This window comes from Tachysurus fulvidraco, chromosome 12 (assembly GCF_022655615.1).
Source record: "Tachysurus fulvidraco isolate hzauxx_2018 chromosome 12, HZAU_PFXX_2.0, whole genome shotgun sequence".
Classification (NCBI taxonomy): domain Eukaryota; kingdom Metazoa; phylum Chordata; class Actinopteri; order Siluriformes; family Bagridae; genus Tachysurus; species Tachysurus fulvidraco.
In genome coordinates this window covers 1,088,741-1,107,279 of record NC_062529.1, presented here as the reverse complement: position 1 = coordinate 1,107,279, position 18,539 = coordinate 1,088,741, and the positions used below count along the sequence as shown (strand labels likewise).

Here is an 18,539-nt window from a genome sequence, read left to right as displayed (position 1 = left end):
GAGTATGTGTGTTCTCTGTGATGGGTTGGCACTCCGTCCAGGGTGTATCCTGCCTCGATGCCCGATGACGCCTGAGATAGGCACAGGCTCCTCGTGACCCGTGAAGTTCGGATAAGGGGTAGAAAATGAATGAATGTCAGAGCCAGAAGTAAATAATAGAAGTGAACGTTTCGGACCCGACAGCATCGACGCCGACGACGACAACACGTCTGAACACCGTCGACATCATAAACACCATCCGCTGCTCAAGACTTTTGTTCTATCTTTCCTTCCGGCATTCTAGGAGTTTACTTGGCACAATAACATATTCACAGTATGAAGATACTATGTGTTGTAATAAATCTCCTCTTTGCTTTCCCCCCAGACTTTGGATGAGTCCTCTGTATCCACGGTTACCAGAGGGAAGCCCGGAGACGGACGGCGAGTCTCCGACACATTTCAAACGAGACCTGCTGGAGTATCTGAACGCGTACCGAGCCCCGGAGCTGGCCGAGTGGACGCAGCGCATCAAAGAACACGACCTGTCTGAAACCAGGTGAGGCCGACTGTTGTCCTTCAACCAGGGCCTGAAACCCTGAGCACGGTCTTCTATAGCCATCAACTCCATCTTTCTTTTGTAGGATCTACCTTATTGGATCCACACCAGGGAGGTTTCAGGGATCCAACATGGAGAAGTGGGGCCACTTAAAGTTGAGGAAGGTCTGAGAGAATTGAGATTATTATATGTACAGTATATTTAACACTTTTTCGGTCACGTCGCCCAGCCCGATATATTCTGATGCTGTATTTGTTCCACACACTTCTATGCGACGTTTCGTGTTCAGCTGCTGAGCGAACACGCACATCCAGTGAAGGATGCCGAGAAGTGGCCCGTGATTGGTCAGTTCTCCAGCATCGGCTCTATGGGCCTCGATAAGACCAAGTGGCTCTCAGCAGAGTTCCAGCGTACGCTGACGACGTTAGGGAAGAGCGGGAAATCGTTAACCGTCCCAGAGACACCACTACTGCTGGTAAGTGTTTCGGAAGGCCTCGCTAACTCAGGCGCGGTTAATGGAGACGTTCCTGCTTTTTAGCTCGCTTGATTAACGTCCATGTGCCTGGAGAGACTTTTGCATGAACACAGAACATTTCCTCTTCACTTCACGCATTAGCATAAATGAGCACTTTGTTTGCCCCGATGACTTCATTAAAGCAGTCGGACGAAACCCGGCGCAATAAAATTGCTGATTTATTTACGTTCACAGCTAAATAAATTCGATTTTTTTTGTACCTGCTGAGGCAAATGAAATAACTGCTCCTTTTAAATCTCGTCACAGGGGCTTTTTCATTCCCTCGCCTACTACTGCACCGGGTAAAAGGCTCAGCAGTGGGCAAAAAAGTCTCAAACAACCAATCTTCATTTTGCACTAAAGCTACATGGCTCCTGGAAGCCTATAATTACCAGTTTAGCATGATGTGCGAGTGCTTTCTGACACCTTCTAACAGAAAAAAGGAGAGAAAAACAGAAGTAGCTTGTTGACTTGAAGCTTTATGTCGCGCAGATCCGGCAGTAGAGGCGTGGCCTAAAGTTTGAAAGCGGAGTTACAGGATCACTATGTATATGTTACCTTTAATACAGATTCGGCGCCTTTTAAATCGGCGCGCCGATCCGAAGCGCCCGCGTGTTACACCCCTGCTAGGTGATGAATAAACGCTATGCGATATTAAAAAGCCAACGATCAAGCTGTGAGATTGATTTTCTCTCTCTGCAGAGATTTTAGCAGCAGGAATTAAACTCTAATCCGTGTGCCGTCTGTGCCTGCGAATTTCCTGAGATGTTGTTTAATAGAAGGCAAACGCCGAGTCGGTACTCGCTCGGTCGTGAGAGGCAACCCGGCTGATCGGCCATCTGCGGCGGCGTGCCAGGGGTTTAAAGACGTGCAGCGATAAATCAGAAAGAACATGTGCAGCTCACACAGCTGTGCGAGAGAGAAGACGCCCGTGAGGTTTATCGGGAATTAACTCCATGAAAACGTAGCTGCAGATTAGCTGCATCCGTATCAACGCTTACGCACGCTTTAATTTTTAAATCCGTTTACGTGCAGCTTTCGCCGTACACGTCGCCGCGAATCGCCTGTTACTATAGTAACAATAACGACCGGTCGGATCTGAGAATTGAACAGCACCGTGCTGTAATCAGGTGTCATGGTGGTTTTTTTTATGTCTCTCTGTTATATTTCTAGGTCTATCCTTCAGTGAACAATGTTCGAACCAGTCTGGAAGGCTACCCAGGTATCATCTCCATTAGTTTCTAATAGTTTCTAATAAATATTACAAATATATAAGTTGTTGTTGGAGAAAAGGCTGCTTTAAATATATATATATATATATATATAGTTTATTTCCAAGTGAAAACTCTTGTACAGTGGGGCTCGAAAGTTTTACAAAATTTGTATTAATGTGCACAATGAAGCCAAGAAATCAAAGGCATAAAAGTACAGATTAGACATTATAATAATATGTCAGAAAAAGTTCGATTTTATTTCCATCATTTACACTTTCAAAATAACAGAAAACAAAAAAAAACGGCGTCTGCAAAAGTTTGGGCACCCTGCAGAGTTAATACCTTGTACTGTATTTTTCCAAGGGGGCGCGATGGCTTAGTGGTTAGCACGTTCGCCTCACACCTCCAGGGTTGGGGGTTCGATTCCCGCCTCCACCTCGTGTGTGTGGAGTTTGCATGTTCTCCCCGTGCCTCGGGGGTTTCCTCCGGGTACTCCGGTTTCCTCCCCCGGTCCAAAGACATGCATGGTAGGTTGATTGGCATCTCTGGAAAATTGTCCGTAGTGTGTGAGTGTGTGTGTGAATGAGAGTGTGTGTGTGCCCTGTGATGGGTTGGCACTCCGTCCAGGGTGTATCCTGCCTCGATGCCCGATGACGCCTGAGATAGGCACAGGCTCCCCGTGACTCGAGACGTTCGGATAAGCGGTAGAAAATGAATGAATGTATTTTTCCATCTTTTCTTGGCTTCTTTATGCACATTAATATTAATCCAAATTTTCACATAAGTCAAGTTTCTTATAGAATAAATGTGTCCTTTATTTATAATTTATTTATTTGTTCGACCATAAAAGTTTTTTCTGGCTTAATAAACGGATGCTGGTTTTTCTGTGCAGCTGGAGGTTCTTTACCTTACAGTATACAGACGGCACAAAAGCAGATCTGGCTCCATTCCTACTTCCAGTGAGTTTCTCCACCTTTCTCAAGTTTGTCCATCTGATTAAACCAGGAGCTGCTCTGAAGAACCATCCATATCTGTACCTGCCCTTTTAGAGACGTTTTAAAAGCTCATTACTTGCGCTGCTCATCTGAAAGATAGCTCTTGGTTCAGAAATATCTCGTTACGATGCCCAAATCTTTGTGTCTCCCGAAATGCATCTGAAGGGATGTTTTACTCGTGTTCATGTATTTTTAATTAAACATTGTCGAACGTGTTTCTCTAAAACCGCAGCCCATTCTCACCCAGAAGGCCCGCTAGTCATTAATATTCATAAGCAGTGCCCCAGTGCTCATTAATATTCATTAGATTACTTGCATAACTTCAGCAATACAACTGGGTTGAAGTTAGTGTGAGTTTCCAAACAAGAGGAAAAGAGAAAATAGATTAAATTGTATATTAAATACATGTAATAAAAATAATAAATAATTTCTGTATCTGTAAAAATGTGGCTGAAGTAGACTGAATGCTCTCTCTCTCTCTCTCTCTCTCTCTCCTCCCCATTCTCTCTCTCTCTCTCTTTCTCTCTTTTTACTCCTCTCTACCCCCTCTCCCTATCTCTACCTCTTTCTCCCTCCCTCTCTCTGTCTCTCCCTCTACCTCTCCCTCTCTGTCTCTCCCTCTCTGTCTCTCCCTCTACCTCTCCCTCTCTGTCTCTCCCTCTACCTCTCCCTCTCTGTCTCTCCCTCTACCTCTCCCTCTCTGTCTCTTCCTCTCTGTCTCTCCCTCTACCTCTCCCTCTCTGTCTCTCCCTCTCTGTCTCTCCCTCTACCTCTCCCTCTCTGTCTCTCCCTCTCTGTCTCTCCCTCTACCTCTCCCTCTCTGTCTCTTCCTCTCTGTCTCTCCCTCTACCTCTCCCTCTCTGTCTCTCCCTCTCTGTCTCTCCCGCTACCTCTCCCTCTCTATCTCTCTCTCCCCCACTTTCATCTTACTCTCTCCCTCCCTCTCTCTCTCTCCCTGTATTTCTCTCTCTCTCTCTCTCCTCCCCATTCTCTCTCTCTCTCTCTATCTCCCATTCTCTCCCTCTCTCTCCCTTTTTCTCTCTCTACCCCCCTCTCCCTCCCTCCCTCACTCTCTCTCTATCTCTGCCTCTCTCTCTCCCTCCCCATTCTCTCTCTCTCTCCCGCCTCCCCCCCCCCCCCTTTATTTCTCTCTCTCTCTTCGCCATTTTCTCTCTCTCTTCTTCCGTCTCTCTTCCTCTATCTATACTCCCAGTTTTCTCTTCTCTCTCTCTCTCTCTCTCTCTCTCACTCTCTCTCTCTCTCTCTCCCTCTATCTGTATCTCCCATTCTCTCTCTCTCTCTACCCCTCTCTCCCTCTCCCTCCCTCATTCTCTCTATCTCTGTCTCTGCTCTCTAATCTCTGCTGCCGGAAATCTCATTCTCCCCCTCGTTCTCTATCTCTTTTCTCTTCTGCATCTATCTCTTCATCCTATCCTCTTTCTCTTCTCTCATCTCTACTTTCCTTATCCTTCTTCCCTCCTTCCTCTGGATCTCTCTCTCTCTCTCCCTCCCCATTCTCTCTCTCTCTCTCTCTCTCTCTCAGTGGATGGACAGCTGAAACCACAGGCAGGAGCAGTGCAATGCCCCACATTAAGACCTACATGAGAACATCTCCGGATTTCTCTCAGCTCGCCTGGTTTCTCGTTACAAGGTTAGAGACCTTTACTGTGAAATCCGACCTGTAATTAAACGAACTTTAAAGTCCCCCACGAACATCCATTTAAACTCGATCTAAAGTAACATTTCTTTAAAATCCCTTTTACTTTTAACACTTTTGCCCTTGACAGCAATTAAAAAACGACAGCTACATCCACCTTCTCTAATCATACACCTTATTTAGGTTATTTGACAGTTAAGTAATAAAACCCTTTGTCATTTGGTAGAAATCGCTTTTTTTATTTAATTCTGTCTACTGTTACTATAACAACCACGGTTTAGTTAGTTCGTCTTTCACATTAACATAAAGTTTATGCATTCCAAACGGTGATCCGGTAATTTGCATATCGTTCTGTAATCATTTGCATATCGGTTTATTTTGTGACGCAGAAGTCTCTGTTTTTTTCTCCGTGTGTGAGGTGGGAATACAGTACATCTTTGTTCGGATGCCACTCCGTCTCACTGCACCATGTACACACACACACACACACACACACACACACATACACCCCTTAGGAGCAATTTAGATTAGATGATCTACCTACCGGCATGTTTCTGCACGGTGAGAGGAAACCAGAGAACCTGGATAGAGATGAACCTGAGGTCAGGACCGGACCTGTGACCCTGGAACAAACCAGTACAACAACATTTATGATCAATTAACTTAATTCATAGAATTAACGCGATACATTAAATTAAAGGAATCCATTACAGCCTATTCTACCCCTGACCCCATTACTCACTGTCTCTTTCTCTCTGTTCCTATCTCTCTTTCTGTCTATCACTGTAAAATCTCAGACAAATTTAGTTGTGTTTTTTTTTTTTTTTTTCATAACCCTGAAAGGACAAAGAATACACGTCTATATCTCCCAGCCCGATAACCTGGTGCCATCTCGAGGGAAAAATTCTCACACAAAGTTCATTTTCTCAGACGTGTGTGTGTTTGATCAGCGCACGAACGATTCACGTGATGATGTTTCCATTATAATAATACACCCTATTTATCTGTGTTTAGTCAGTCTTCTATCGCACCTCATTTCACTAGCCATCTCCTAGCAGCAGACTCATAACCTTCTGCCTTTATTGTGTTGTTTTGAATCTCTCGTCTTTATGAGGCTTTATTGAGCGAGCCCGTGCGAGTCGCGTCTCAGACTCCGGACCAGGACTGTGTTTGCATGTCAGAATCATCGCTCCTTAACAATCGGCGCTTAAGTGAAGCAAACGAGTACCTTGTGGACTGTTAAACGCAACAGAGCTTGGCACCGGTGCAAGATTCACGTCAAATAGCTTTCAAATGATCCGTCAAGAACCGGTGCAGGATGGACGCAGGAAAGACTCCAGTACACTATGTTCCTGTTCTTTTAGAACATCAGAAACATTTTCTAATCTAAAAATAAGAAGGCAGCATATAACAGGGTTGGGATTTTTAGGTGTGAAGTAAGTTAAAGGTGCGGTCTCCGTTGTTTGAACGCCAATGTTGACATTTGAAATCACCAAAACAAACACGCACCTAACCCAAACGGGTCCCACCCCTGTATCGATAGCTCCGCCCACACATACATACGTATCCCGGGCGACTAACAGAAAGAAACGTGTCTTTATCATAGCTGAAGGGAAGAACAATACGATTGTAGATAAACAAACAAGCAAAAATGCCACACGAGCATAATGATGTAAAGGACAAAGGCATATATTAGTTCTGTGTAACAAAGCAAAACCAACGTTACTCACCTATCGAGAAGGAAAAAAGCGCCTCTGCGTCTTAAGTAAAGTCGGCCACATATTCACAGGTCGGAGTTTCCCGAGTCGATATCTCCTGAGCTAAACGCTGTTACTACACAAAACGCGGTTGTAGCTGCCTCTCTACATTACTACGATAGAAAAGAGGTGTTATTTGTGTAGTAACAGCGTTTAGCTCAGGAGTTATTGACTCGGGAAACTCCAACCTGTGAATATGTGGCCAACTTGCTGCTCCTTCAGTTCTCTCCAGCGCTGGAAAGCTGATCCTATATTAACACGTCCTACTTCTTGTCCTTATCGTAAGTCTTTCTTCTCTTTCTTTCTTTGTTTTTATCCTCCATGTCAATGTTAAAACCGCATTCTGCTAACATCACACATGCGCACTGAACACTCTCTCCGCCCATATTGACAAGCCCCGCCCCTTTCTGCTCATTGGCTACACGTTAGTTTTGTTTTTGTTTTTTGAAGCATTTCTCAAACAACGGAGACCCCACCTTTAATAAGTAAAAAGTGTAACAATAATTGGTGGTGATGTATAAATAAATAAAAAACGACATGGTTTCAATCGTACAGGAACATTCTATATTTCAATTTCAACCATCAAAAAGATTGACTTATTATGTCACATTAATACACATTAATAACCTTTATAATAAAACATACTTGTGTTCTACATCTATTGAAACATGTTGGCTGGAGGTGACAGGGTTAGCATCCGCTTCCAGTTAAATCCAAAACTAAAAAAAAATTATTTCGTCACTTCCTTTTAAAGAATAGTGATAATAATACCACAGCTCTTTGTACAGATTTTCTTTTTTAACCCCTGTGGGTAATCAGAGTACATTGGAGAATCCATTATATTTCCCACTCTCATATCATTCTAAGTTGTTCCTGCTGGACGGTGTGCATCAGCCTGTGTGGAGTACTGGTACATTTACACAGGGATGTTCTCTTTCATGAAGATTAAAGCCTCTTGAGTCGGACGCAGCTGAGCTCGAAGTACGTTTTCACTCCGACATTAGCATCCTGACTCGCTCTTGAGCTCTCATAGTGCTGTTACTGTGTAATGTTTGTGATCGTAATGGTTGTCGTCCTAGCGATCGCGTCCGTAAAGCGACGGCGGCTCGGATTAGTTTTAGCGTTTTGGTCCGAATCTGCCTTGTGCAGTAAATGTCTTCTAATCGTCCACTAAAGTAATCCGTCTACTAAAAAGTATCCAGGCACTAATTCTGAGGCTTGTGGCTAAGTTTCCAGCCACCCGTTTGATTTGCATACTCAATGCGATTGGATAGCGTTACTCTATTTTGTGACATCGTAAAACCGCACTCGCGAATATTTACTGCTTAAATTAGTTTCTACAGAAAAATAACTCCGACCTAAGACCAGGCTACATACAGTATGTGGAACCATGAAGCTGTTTTTTAAATTAAAATATTTGCCTGTATGTATGATCCACAGTGCCAATTTGTCCAAGGCTGCCTGGGGTGCGCTGGAGAAAAACAATACACAGATGATGGTACGTTCCTATGAGCTCGGAGTTCTGTTCCTGCCTTCAGCCTTCGTAAGTACCCCGACTTCCTAACTCAGAAAAATGTCCCAGTATGGTTGTGGATATTAATATACATCTAATATATATATATATATTACATTTTTACACAACATATACTTTTTGATGTTGTACGGGTTCAGACGAAACACCAACAAATTCAAACGATCGAGGATTGTAAAGTTTTACACAAAAACTTGTCAGTAAAGTAAAAGGGATGCAAAAAACTAATACGATTACACGTGTAAACTTCCTGTCGTCCATAGAAAGGATAAAAATCAGGGAATTTTTTTTATCCAAAATACACCAAATGTTTTTTTTAAGAGCACAAATCGGTTCATAGAGCTAAAAATAAGTAATGACTTTGAGTTAAAGGTGCGGTCTCTGTTGTTTGAAACGCTTCAGAAAACCTAGTCGGGCCGCCAAACAAAACAAAAACAAGACTAACGTGTAGCCAATGAGCAGAAAGGGGCGTGTCTTGTCGATATGGGCGGAGAGAGTGTTCAGTGTGCATGTGTGACATTAGCAGAAAGCGGTTTTAACATTGACATGGAGGAAAAAAACAAAGAAAGAAAGAGAAGAAAGACTTACGATAAGGACAAGAAGTAGGACGTGTTAATATAGGATCAGCTTTCCAGCGCTGGAGGGAACTGAACGTCTTCCGTGTGAAACGGAGATAAAACTTTCACGGTAACGCGGTAACACGGACAAAAACACATTTGTATTACCATAGTATTACTCATTAAGTTCATTTATTGATAAAAATACCCTCTCGGTCAGCTGCCCCAACAGGGTCCACCATAATAGTTGTATGGATTATACTTGGGTTATACTTGTCTGGTGTATGTGTGGGGCGGAGTTATCGATACAGGGGTGGGACCCATTGTGTTTGTTTTGGTGATTTCAAATGTCAACATTGGCTTTCAAACAACGGAGACCCCACCTTTAATGTTTCTCAGTGTTCACGTATTGGGATTTATCTTGGTTCGCCAGATAAATATGTCTCTGTTCAAGTCTCTGAAGAAACATCCGAAGTTATCCGAGCGCTTTGTGTTTGCACAGACGAGGTCTTGGAGTTCTTTTTTTTTTTTCAGTACGTGACAGTTGCTGCTAGGTAGCGTAAATGTAGTAAAGCCTACGCCATGCAGCCAACAGCAGCAGCACGTTTCTTTTTATTCCCCCCAAGAGTATGAACATAGACGGCTTTTGTGCGGTCCGTGAGCATTCTCGCTGGGTGATTTGTCCTTGTTGGATTACTTCAAAAGTTGCCAAGCAACAGTAAAGCTCAGTTCACTAGCTGTGTTAGAAATGTGGGGGCTGTGAGTGACCGAAAGCGTACCGGCATACTGTAGGATCTGCTCTTTTACTGAAGAAAATATGTTTCATGATGCAATCGCTTTGTTCCAGACGGCCGAACAGCCCGTAATTATTTTACTCGATCGTTTGAACTGTTTGCTGCTCAAAAACTGTAAAGCACCTCAAAAAAAATGTCATGTATAAATTCCAGGTTAATTCCATCACTTGGTTTCTAAGCAAAATGTGACATGGCAGAAAATCAGGTCACATTCATCACAACGCTTTACAAAGAAAGTCTGCTTTAACATTTGCTCCGATGGCACATTGATTCAAATTATTATCTGCTGAAAGTCAGACAGCCAGATGAGTTCGACGAAGTATTTCTATTGTGCTCCTAAATAATCATAATCTGAAATGCAATATTCATTTTGCGGTCATTAAAGGTGAGGTGCACGATGTTTGAGAAACGCTTCAGAAAACCGAGTCGGGCCGAGTAACAAAACAAACGTGTAGCCAATGAGCAGAAAGGGGCGTGTCTTGTCAATATGCGGTGGAGAGAGGGTTCAGTGCGCATGTCTGACATTAGCCGAAAGCGATAGAAACGTTGACATGGCGGATAAAAATGAAAAGCATAAAAAGGCTTACGATAAGGGAAGAAGTAGGACGTGTTAATATAGGATCAGCTTTCCAGCGCTCGAGAGAACTGAACGTCGTTTTCCGCATAAAACGGAGATAAACCTTTCACGGTACAACAGACAGTACGACAAATACACATACTCGTTGTGTTCATTTACTGATAAAAATACCCCCTCGGTCAGCCGCCCCAACAGGTTCCGCCATAATAGTTACGTATGGGTTACGTATGTACTGTATGTGTGAGGCGGAGCTATCAAAACACGGGTGACACCCATTTGGGTTAGGGGTGTGTTTGTTTTAGTGATTTCAAATGTCAACATTGGCTTTCAAACATCGTGCACCGCCCCTTTAACCATGATCAGACAGGACTCCGTCTCTGTAGTTAAAAAGGTGGTGCCGTATAACAGCTGGAGTGTACAGCTGACTGTTAGCGAGTCTTTAGCAGATTCCATGGATATCACTGCTAGTGTTGTAAGGACATGGCATGCTTGGAGGTGTCAGGTAGAAGTCTAATCATTCCATTAGTCTCTGACCGGTCCGTGTCCTTTTAGAGCTTAGAGACGGCTTGTCACATTAACTTTCTCCTGCTGTAGCGCCGATACACAATCACTTATCATCTACTTCAACATCGTTAGCAGACTGATAGCTCCTGACAGGTGGATTGATGGACCGATTGGTGTATGGACAATTTGAACGATACAATGCACGGAGAGACGGATGGTTGATGGATAAGCGGAAAACGAGTCGTCTGAACAGACGAACGGACGGAAAAGTTTAACGGATTCGTCGATGCGTTTGTAGGCGAATGAATTCAACGTTTTGTTTTTTTTTGCGGACATAAAATAATCACAGCTCCATCGGCAGATTCGAGTTTCCATGGTTATGCGAGCGAGGGAGAATTCACTCAGACTGCAGACACATTAAGGTTTGAGTAAATGATACATGGTACAGTGTTTTATTCCTGTACATTTGTGCCTTTCATGGATCTGCATTAGCTCTGTGTTTCAGGCTGGAACCCCTGAGGTGCAGGCAGTCAGTGGGATCATTAAGCCGTAGCAGGTTCTGATCACTTACTGCTGACTCATATTATAATGGCTTTAGTTCCCGCTGCACTTAGCACTAAATCTAACATGTTCAGTTTTGGAATCCTGTAACTTCACCCTCTTTATTATTACCCTGGAGCTGTGAGTTACAACATCATTATTCATTCATTCATTCCCTACCGCTTATCCGAACTTCTCGGGTCACGGGGAGCCTGTGCCTATCTCAGGCGTCATCGGGCATCGAGGCAGGATACACCCTGGACGGAGTGCCAACCCATCACAGGGCACACACACTCTCATTCACTCACACACACACACACACACACACACTCTCATTCACTCACACACTACGGACAATTTTCCAGAGATGCCAATCAACCTACCATGCATGTCTTTGGACCGGGGGAGGAAACCGGAGTACCCGGAGGAAACCCCCGAGGCACGGGGAGAACATGCAAACTCCACACACACAAGGTGGAGGTGGGAATCGAACCCCCGACCCTGGAGGTGTGAGGCGAAGGTGCTAACCACTAAGCCACCGTGCGCCCACAACAACGTTATTTCAACAAAAAAAGTTTTCTTGCTAAGCTGCTGGAAAAAAAAGTGATCCTCTCACCAGCTTAAACCTCAGGTCACAACCTCTGGTTTCGGAAAGGTAAAACTCTACGATGGCGAGAGACGGATGAGAGAACGGTGAGATCATTCATTCCACCTGAACGTCCACACTAAGGAGACTTTATCCTAGCAGAAGAAATGAAGACATTAACACCTTTTCTCTCGCACTCCACAGTGGCTCAACATACAGGGAGCTCTCTTTAATCTTCTTTCTATAACCTCTCTCTACAGAACATGAGCACATTTCCAGTGGAGAAGAACATCTTCCCCATCTCCAGCTCCTCCACGGGTTTCCCAGTACCTTTTGATTTGCCACCGATTCGCTACTCCAGTAAAGGTGAGAATCGAGTGTTAATTCCGACAGCAGAATCAAATTTTTGTTTTAGTCGTAATTTTAGTCATCTAACGGACTGGTTTTAGTCTCGTTCTAGTTGACTAAATATCACAAGATGTTAGTCGACGATTTATAATATTTGGTGTATTTTGTGTAGATCTTTAATCCTCCGCATGTTTTATGATGGTCGATATTTGAGTATTTTGACACCTCAGTCTGTAATCGCTTTAGAAAATCCATCCATCACCTTCGCCACCTTTGTGTTAAAAAAAAAAAAGGCTTACGGGTCTTTGCCCTGATGCTCTGCTCTGGACCTTTAATCACACGGAGAAAGGGACCGACGGTAATCAGAGGCGCATTGAAACGGGCCGAGACTTCGCTTTACGGACCAAGGCCAAAAAACGTCTGCGGTTGCCATGGCGATGCACATCTTTAATGACAGAGGACGACTCGGCAGTAAGCTGTTAGCCGTTTAGCCGGACGAGCGGGTTGTATGTAAAAAAAAAAATAATAAATTACGTGCGATCTGGTTAGCGTGAAGGTGAGAGTATGAACCCTCGATGTTTATCGAGTAATGACGAGGACAGACCGAACATTATCATCACCGCCTCGTGGCCTTGGACACGTGTAGAATAGCCCCCACTTTCTCCTCTGTATAAAATCACTAATAAAAAAAAAAAAGGGTCCGTTTTGCCGTCACGCCCTTGAGTGATGTATCGAATCTTAGAATGAAATAAATAAATAAGTGATTTCTCTCCTTCAGACAAACAAAGAACTGATAAAGTGTAAGAGCTTTTTACAGACGGCTCACGCAGCGTAGATACAATAGTTCTCATGGAATAGTTCTCTCTCCTCCACGACGTCCCATACGACACTGGTGTAAAAAGACATTTCCAAATGCACGATTAAAACCTTTTAGGAAAGAGACAGATAAACTCAGGGCAATTAAATACAACACTTTCTGCCTGTTTATTCAAACTTCTGAGCACATTTCTGTCTCTGTATAAATTGTATAAGGTGGAATTATGGATTTGAAAAGACGAGTGGACGTTGTTTTATTTTATTACTTTTTATTTTCTTTATTTTATTACTTTTTTATCTTTAAATACTTGGGGTTAAAAATGTCAAATAATCTCTGTTGGTGTAGACAGTATGAGAAAGGGCTCACAGACAGGGTAAGGCTCTCTGTCTCACTCTCTGTCTCTCTCTCTCTGTCTCTCTCTGTCTCTCTCTCTGTCTCTCTCTCTGTCTCTCTCTCTCTGTCTCTCTCTCTCTGTCTCTCTCTCTCTCTTTGTCTCTCTCTATGTCACTCTCTCTCTGTGTCTCTCTCTCTGTGTCTCTCTCTCTCTGTGTCTCTCTCTGTCTCTGTGTCTTTTTCTCTCTCTCTCTCTCTGTCTCTCTTTCTCTCTCACTCTCTCTCTCGCATTCTCTGTCTCTTTCTCTCTCTCTAGCATTCTCGTCTCTCTCTCTCATTCTCTTTCTCTCTCATTCTCTCTCACTCTCTCGCTCTCTCTCTGTCTCTCTCATTCTCTCTCTCTGTCTCTCTCATTCTCTCTCTGTCTCTCATTCGCTCTCTCTCTCTCTCCTATTCTCTGTCTCTCGCATTCTCTCCCTCTCTCTCTCTCTCTCTCTCTCTCTCTCTCATTCTCTTTCTCGCTCTCTCTCTCGCATTCTCTGTCTCTTTCTCTCTCTCTAGCATTCTCTGTCTCTCTCTCATTCTCTCTCTCTCTCATTCTCCCTCACTCTCTCGCTCTCTCTCTGTCTCTCTCATTCTCTCTCTCTGTCTCTCTCATCCTCTCTCTGTCTCTCATTCGCTCTCTCTCTCTCTCTCTCCTATTCTCTGTCTCTCGCATTCTCTCCCGCTCTCTCTCTGTCTCTCTCTCTCTCATTCTCTGTCTCTCATTCTCTTTCTCTCTCTCTCTCTCTCTCTCTCATTCTCTCTCTCTCTCACTCTCTCTCTCTCTCTTCTCTGTTCGCACCTTACATGACTGAAGAGGAAGAGATGGTTTAATTGAGCTCTAAATCACCCCAGGAGCTCTCCCCCCCCCTTTTTTTTACCCTCACACTCTCTGCACTTTCTGTCAGAGGAGCGACCGCCTATAGAGTAACATTAAAATATTCTGACACGAGTAGTTCACAGCTAGTGTGTTTGTCCTAATTGTTTCTGACGTATAACGTTTAATATTTGTATGTGATATTCCTGTTATATACTATATTTACTGCTAAACGTTTCCTGACAGATTGATGAACACGTTTTCATATCGTGGAGTATTACAGTGTTGTTGATCGTTTAGATAATTGAATTCAGCAGTAATGTCCTCAGGCAAGCTGTAATGCTCGTGATAAGCATCACTCCGCTTCCTCTCAAAGCACTGTTTCTTTTTTCAGTGATGTTTTGGCTTGGTTGCGAATATATCAGACTAATTGAGCGCCGAGTCGTCCTCCGAGCTCAGTAATAACTAGTTCACTTTTATTAATAACGATGCATCCAGCTGTATGGGAGCGTGTAGCGTTTTATGGGAAATCTTCTTTTCTTCAGTTTTTCCTCATCCTTTATGATATTTACTCAGGATTAGAAGCGTTATAATGTTTGGCTTGTGATCGAGAGTAACTTGTAATCTCTCCTGGTTTTTTTAATGTGTTTATGGAGGTCGTATCCTCAACAACTCATTTTCTTTTTATGGTTTAATCTCAGTGTGTCTGCTGGTTGCCATGGACACCCCGTTGCTCAGCCTACATCCTCCTTTTCTGGAAATCTAAACCTACACTATTAAGTCAACATGACAAGGCATGTCAACAGGTCTTTAGAGTCCTGTTTACTCGGAGCTCTGGCTTTCAAACATTTTTTAATATTATATAATATTTTTTTTTATCAATCACACTGTAACAACTCTACACCGTCTTAAAAATGCACCGAGCTGGAATAATGCAGTAATCTATAAACCTTCACATAAGCCTCTGCCACCCTTACTAGCTATCTGGCTAGTATGCTAGCTTAGATTTTAACAGGTTTTGTGTTGTTAAATTAACCGTACAACCAACATTGGTTCTAACAGCCAATTACTGATCACCATTGTTCCCAGCAACCAATAATGAATCATCATTTTTAGAAACTAACAATAATTAGTGATTGTTAAACAACTATCACTCATCACCATTGTTTTCTGAGGGAATATCATTGTTAAACGATGACCAATCACCATTGTTCCCAATATCCAATCACTAATCACAATTGTTCCCAATATCCAATCACTAATCAACATTGTTCCCAATCAGCAATAAGCGAATATCATTGGTAGGCAATGACCAATCACCGATCACCATTTCCAGCCAATGACTAATCACTGTTAATCATTTTTTTGTTTACCTTAAACACACCTTTGCTTTTCTTTGTCACTCCCTAATTGGTGATATTTACAGTAAATGGATTACTTCTATCCCTAACCCTTGCTCAACTTTTCACACTTATTACTTCATTTTTTAGTTCTTTACTGAAATAATAGAATTTTGGAAATATGTAAACTATTTGTTAGCGATGCCTCGTTCGATTTTAGGTTTATATATATATATATATATATATATATATATATATATATATATATATATATATATATATATATATATATATATATATATATATACGGAGGATCTGGTAGTCTAGTGTATAAGGTGGTGGACTGCTGATCAGAAGGTTGTGAGCTCGAATCCCAGTTCCACCAAGCTGGCACTTCTGGTGGCCCCTGAGCAAGGCCCTTAACCCTCAATACTCAGTTGTATAAAATGAGATGTAAGTCGCTCTGGCTTAACATAAGTGTGTGTGTGTGTGTATGTATATATATATTATATTATCAATCTTCATAAAATTAATATGTAATATACAATTTTGCAGCATCATTTATTGTCTGTAGCATCATGTTCACTTCAATGTTTCTTATAGATTTATATGTGTCTGTCTCTTTAGATCAGCCATGGATCTGGAACATTCCATACACACACGCGCCAGACACTCACGGTAACATATGGGTCCCGTCCTGAAACCCTGTCCCATCGCTGCTTGGATACAAAAGTGACAAACAAGGACAGGAAGTACCTGCTGTTTATTATAGCATTATTACCCGGACTCTTGACGACAGTAAACACGATGCTGATAAAAATAATCACGTTGAAAAAAAAACAGACTGTGAACACTTTTTATATTGATATGGTTCTGCAATAAAGAATTAGTCATCATAAACCTGCTGAGACTCTGGAGCTTGTTGTGATTTTATTTATGAATAGTACCTCACCGTGCGGGATCCACATTGTCTCCATGATAAAACCATTTTTCCACTTTCACCACAGACTGATGCAAATAACCGAATGGTCCCTCTTGAGACAAATTGCTGTTTTCAGAGAAGCAGCACTTTTTCCTGTCTGAATGGCACCTGCACGCAATGAGACATCAGTAATTACGTTCCAGCTCGAAACTGAGGGCCTGCAAATTAGTTTTCATCTCGACCTTAGCCAATCAGTTTGGGCGCCGTTTTTAAGTGTAATCATTTCACATCTCAGAGTGAGAGCACTTTCCAGTGTGTGTGTGTGTGTGTGTGTTTTTGTGTGTGTGTTTGTGTGTTTGTTATTGTGTGTTTGTGTGTGTGTTTGCAGTGTAACATAAGAGAGCAATCTGTCTGCAGAAGGAAAACTGAGAGAAACGAAAAACGACATATTTAACAAAATTCAATGCAGAATCCCGGGTGTAATTCAGATTCTCACGTCGTGCTCGTTACGTGCGTTCTCATATTCCTTACATTACACGCATTCTTATACACATATAAACCCTACAGATTAGATTTGATTAGATTCAACTTCTGACACAAATGAAACTTTTTAAGTTAGTGAATCGATCAGAATTTATTCAGCACCCGAACGTAGAAATTGATGTCGCCTAGCAACAGTGTCATAAATTTCCATCACGGCTCGATCTCTCACGACTTTGATCGTGTGGTTTTTTTTCCTTTTGTTTGACATGAGTACATCTCAGATCTGCATACATTACCAGGAAAAAGGAGTAGAGTACACGGCACTTGAGAAAGCAGGATGAATTATGGATGTCGCTCAGAGCCTACACGGACATTTGTGACATTTACGGATACCGTTTTAGGATTTGACAGAATTCTGTCTTTCATCCTAAAAAGGTCATTCCGTATTGATCTCAGACTATTTCGGTTATTTCTAAACATTGTTGGCAGAGGACGACCGAAGGCCGGGGACGTATCGTGCTTCCCGGTCCGTGTGACCTTACAAAAGGTTGCCAACTTTTACACTGTTTATTTCATACACCAACAGTTATTTCTTGCTGTGATTCCGTGATGTCATGCGAGCCGTTTAACACGTCACGTCTGCATTCTGTTTAAATCAAACAACTTCTGCACTTTGGGTCGAAATGGCCAAGAACAGACTTAACATTCTCTTGATTGGAACTCTTTTGGAACATTTTTAAATACCACGGCGAGAAGCAGATGCCCTCAGTACATATGATTTTATTTATTCATCATTTAACCGTATAGAACAATATTCTGTTTGCTCAAACCTGAACTTTCCATCAAATTCATATATAACACGTATAACATTTATGGGTTTCATTTTTTTTTTTTTTTTCATGAGTACATGAAAGTTCCCGAACTACCTCGGGTCACGGGGAGCCTGTGCCTATCTCAGGCGTCATCGGGCGTCGAGGCAGGATACACCCTGGACGGAGTGCCAACCCATCACAGGGCACACACACACACACTCTCATTCACTCACACACTACGGACAATTTTCCAGAGATGGCAATCAAAAAATAAAACTTTAAATAATTATGAACTGTTTTTCATTCATCATTTATTCTCTATTAGTTCACAATTTTTTGGAGTGCATGAATAATAATGCGAATAATTTTAGAAAGGCAAAAGATAAAGAAAATGATCTATTGAAAGACATTTTAACATTACACATCCCTACTATGTCCTCCTGTCACACAATCAGCAAAAAAATAAATATACTGCTCTGTTTTGTTATTACCCTGATCATCAAATTACAAGGACCATGCAATCATCTACATGACTCCTTAGTGCAGCATCGCATCATCAATTAACACACAATAGGGCTAATGAAAGGTCTGCAGTCGTATCTCTGTCTTATTTACATCCGGAGTCCGTTTTATCTCTCACGAGGATCGAAAAAAAGCAACAACTCCATTAAAAGTAGATCGTTATGAGAGCTTGAATTGCGAAATAAATCAATCACCAAACGAGACAGATCATTAGATGTGTCAATCAAGTGTTCAGTGTTTTCTTGAGAAAGAAAAACTCACCGAGGAGCAAAAACACACTGCGGAAGTGCAGGAGACGGCTCAGGGATCATCACTACAATATAATGCGTAACGTGAACAAAG

The 18,539-nt window shown here is 42.4% G+C and overlaps 1 protein-coding gene across 2 annotated transcripts in view; it reads left to right on the top strand.

The window, feature by feature from the left end:
* tdp1 (tyrosyl-DNA phosphodiesterase 1) overlaps window positions 1-16,362 on the top strand; it is a 24,655-nt gene extending 8,293 nt beyond the window's left edge. For both annotated transcript variants that reach the window (XM_027157109.2, XM_027157110.2), the window contains exons 8-16: window positions 365-535; window positions 621-699; window positions 825-1,010; window positions 2,223-2,271; window positions 3,156-3,222; window positions 4,802-4,909; window positions 8,113-8,215; window positions 12,022-12,127; window positions 16,086-16,362. In XM_027157109.2, the coding sequence (XP_027012910.2) occupies window positions 365-535; window positions 621-699; window positions 825-1,010; window positions 2,223-2,271; window positions 3,156-3,222; window positions 4,802-4,909; window positions 8,113-8,215; window positions 12,022-12,127; window positions 16,086-16,159 (943 nt within the window). In that variant the 3' untranslated portion in view covers window positions 16,160-16,362. The remainder of the gene's footprint in view (window positions 1-364; window positions 536-620; window positions 700-824; window positions 1,011-2,222; window positions 2,272-3,155; window positions 3,223-4,801; window positions 4,910-8,112; window positions 8,216-12,021; window positions 12,128-16,085) is intronic.
* Window positions 16,363-18,539: the final 2,177 nt, after the last annotated feature.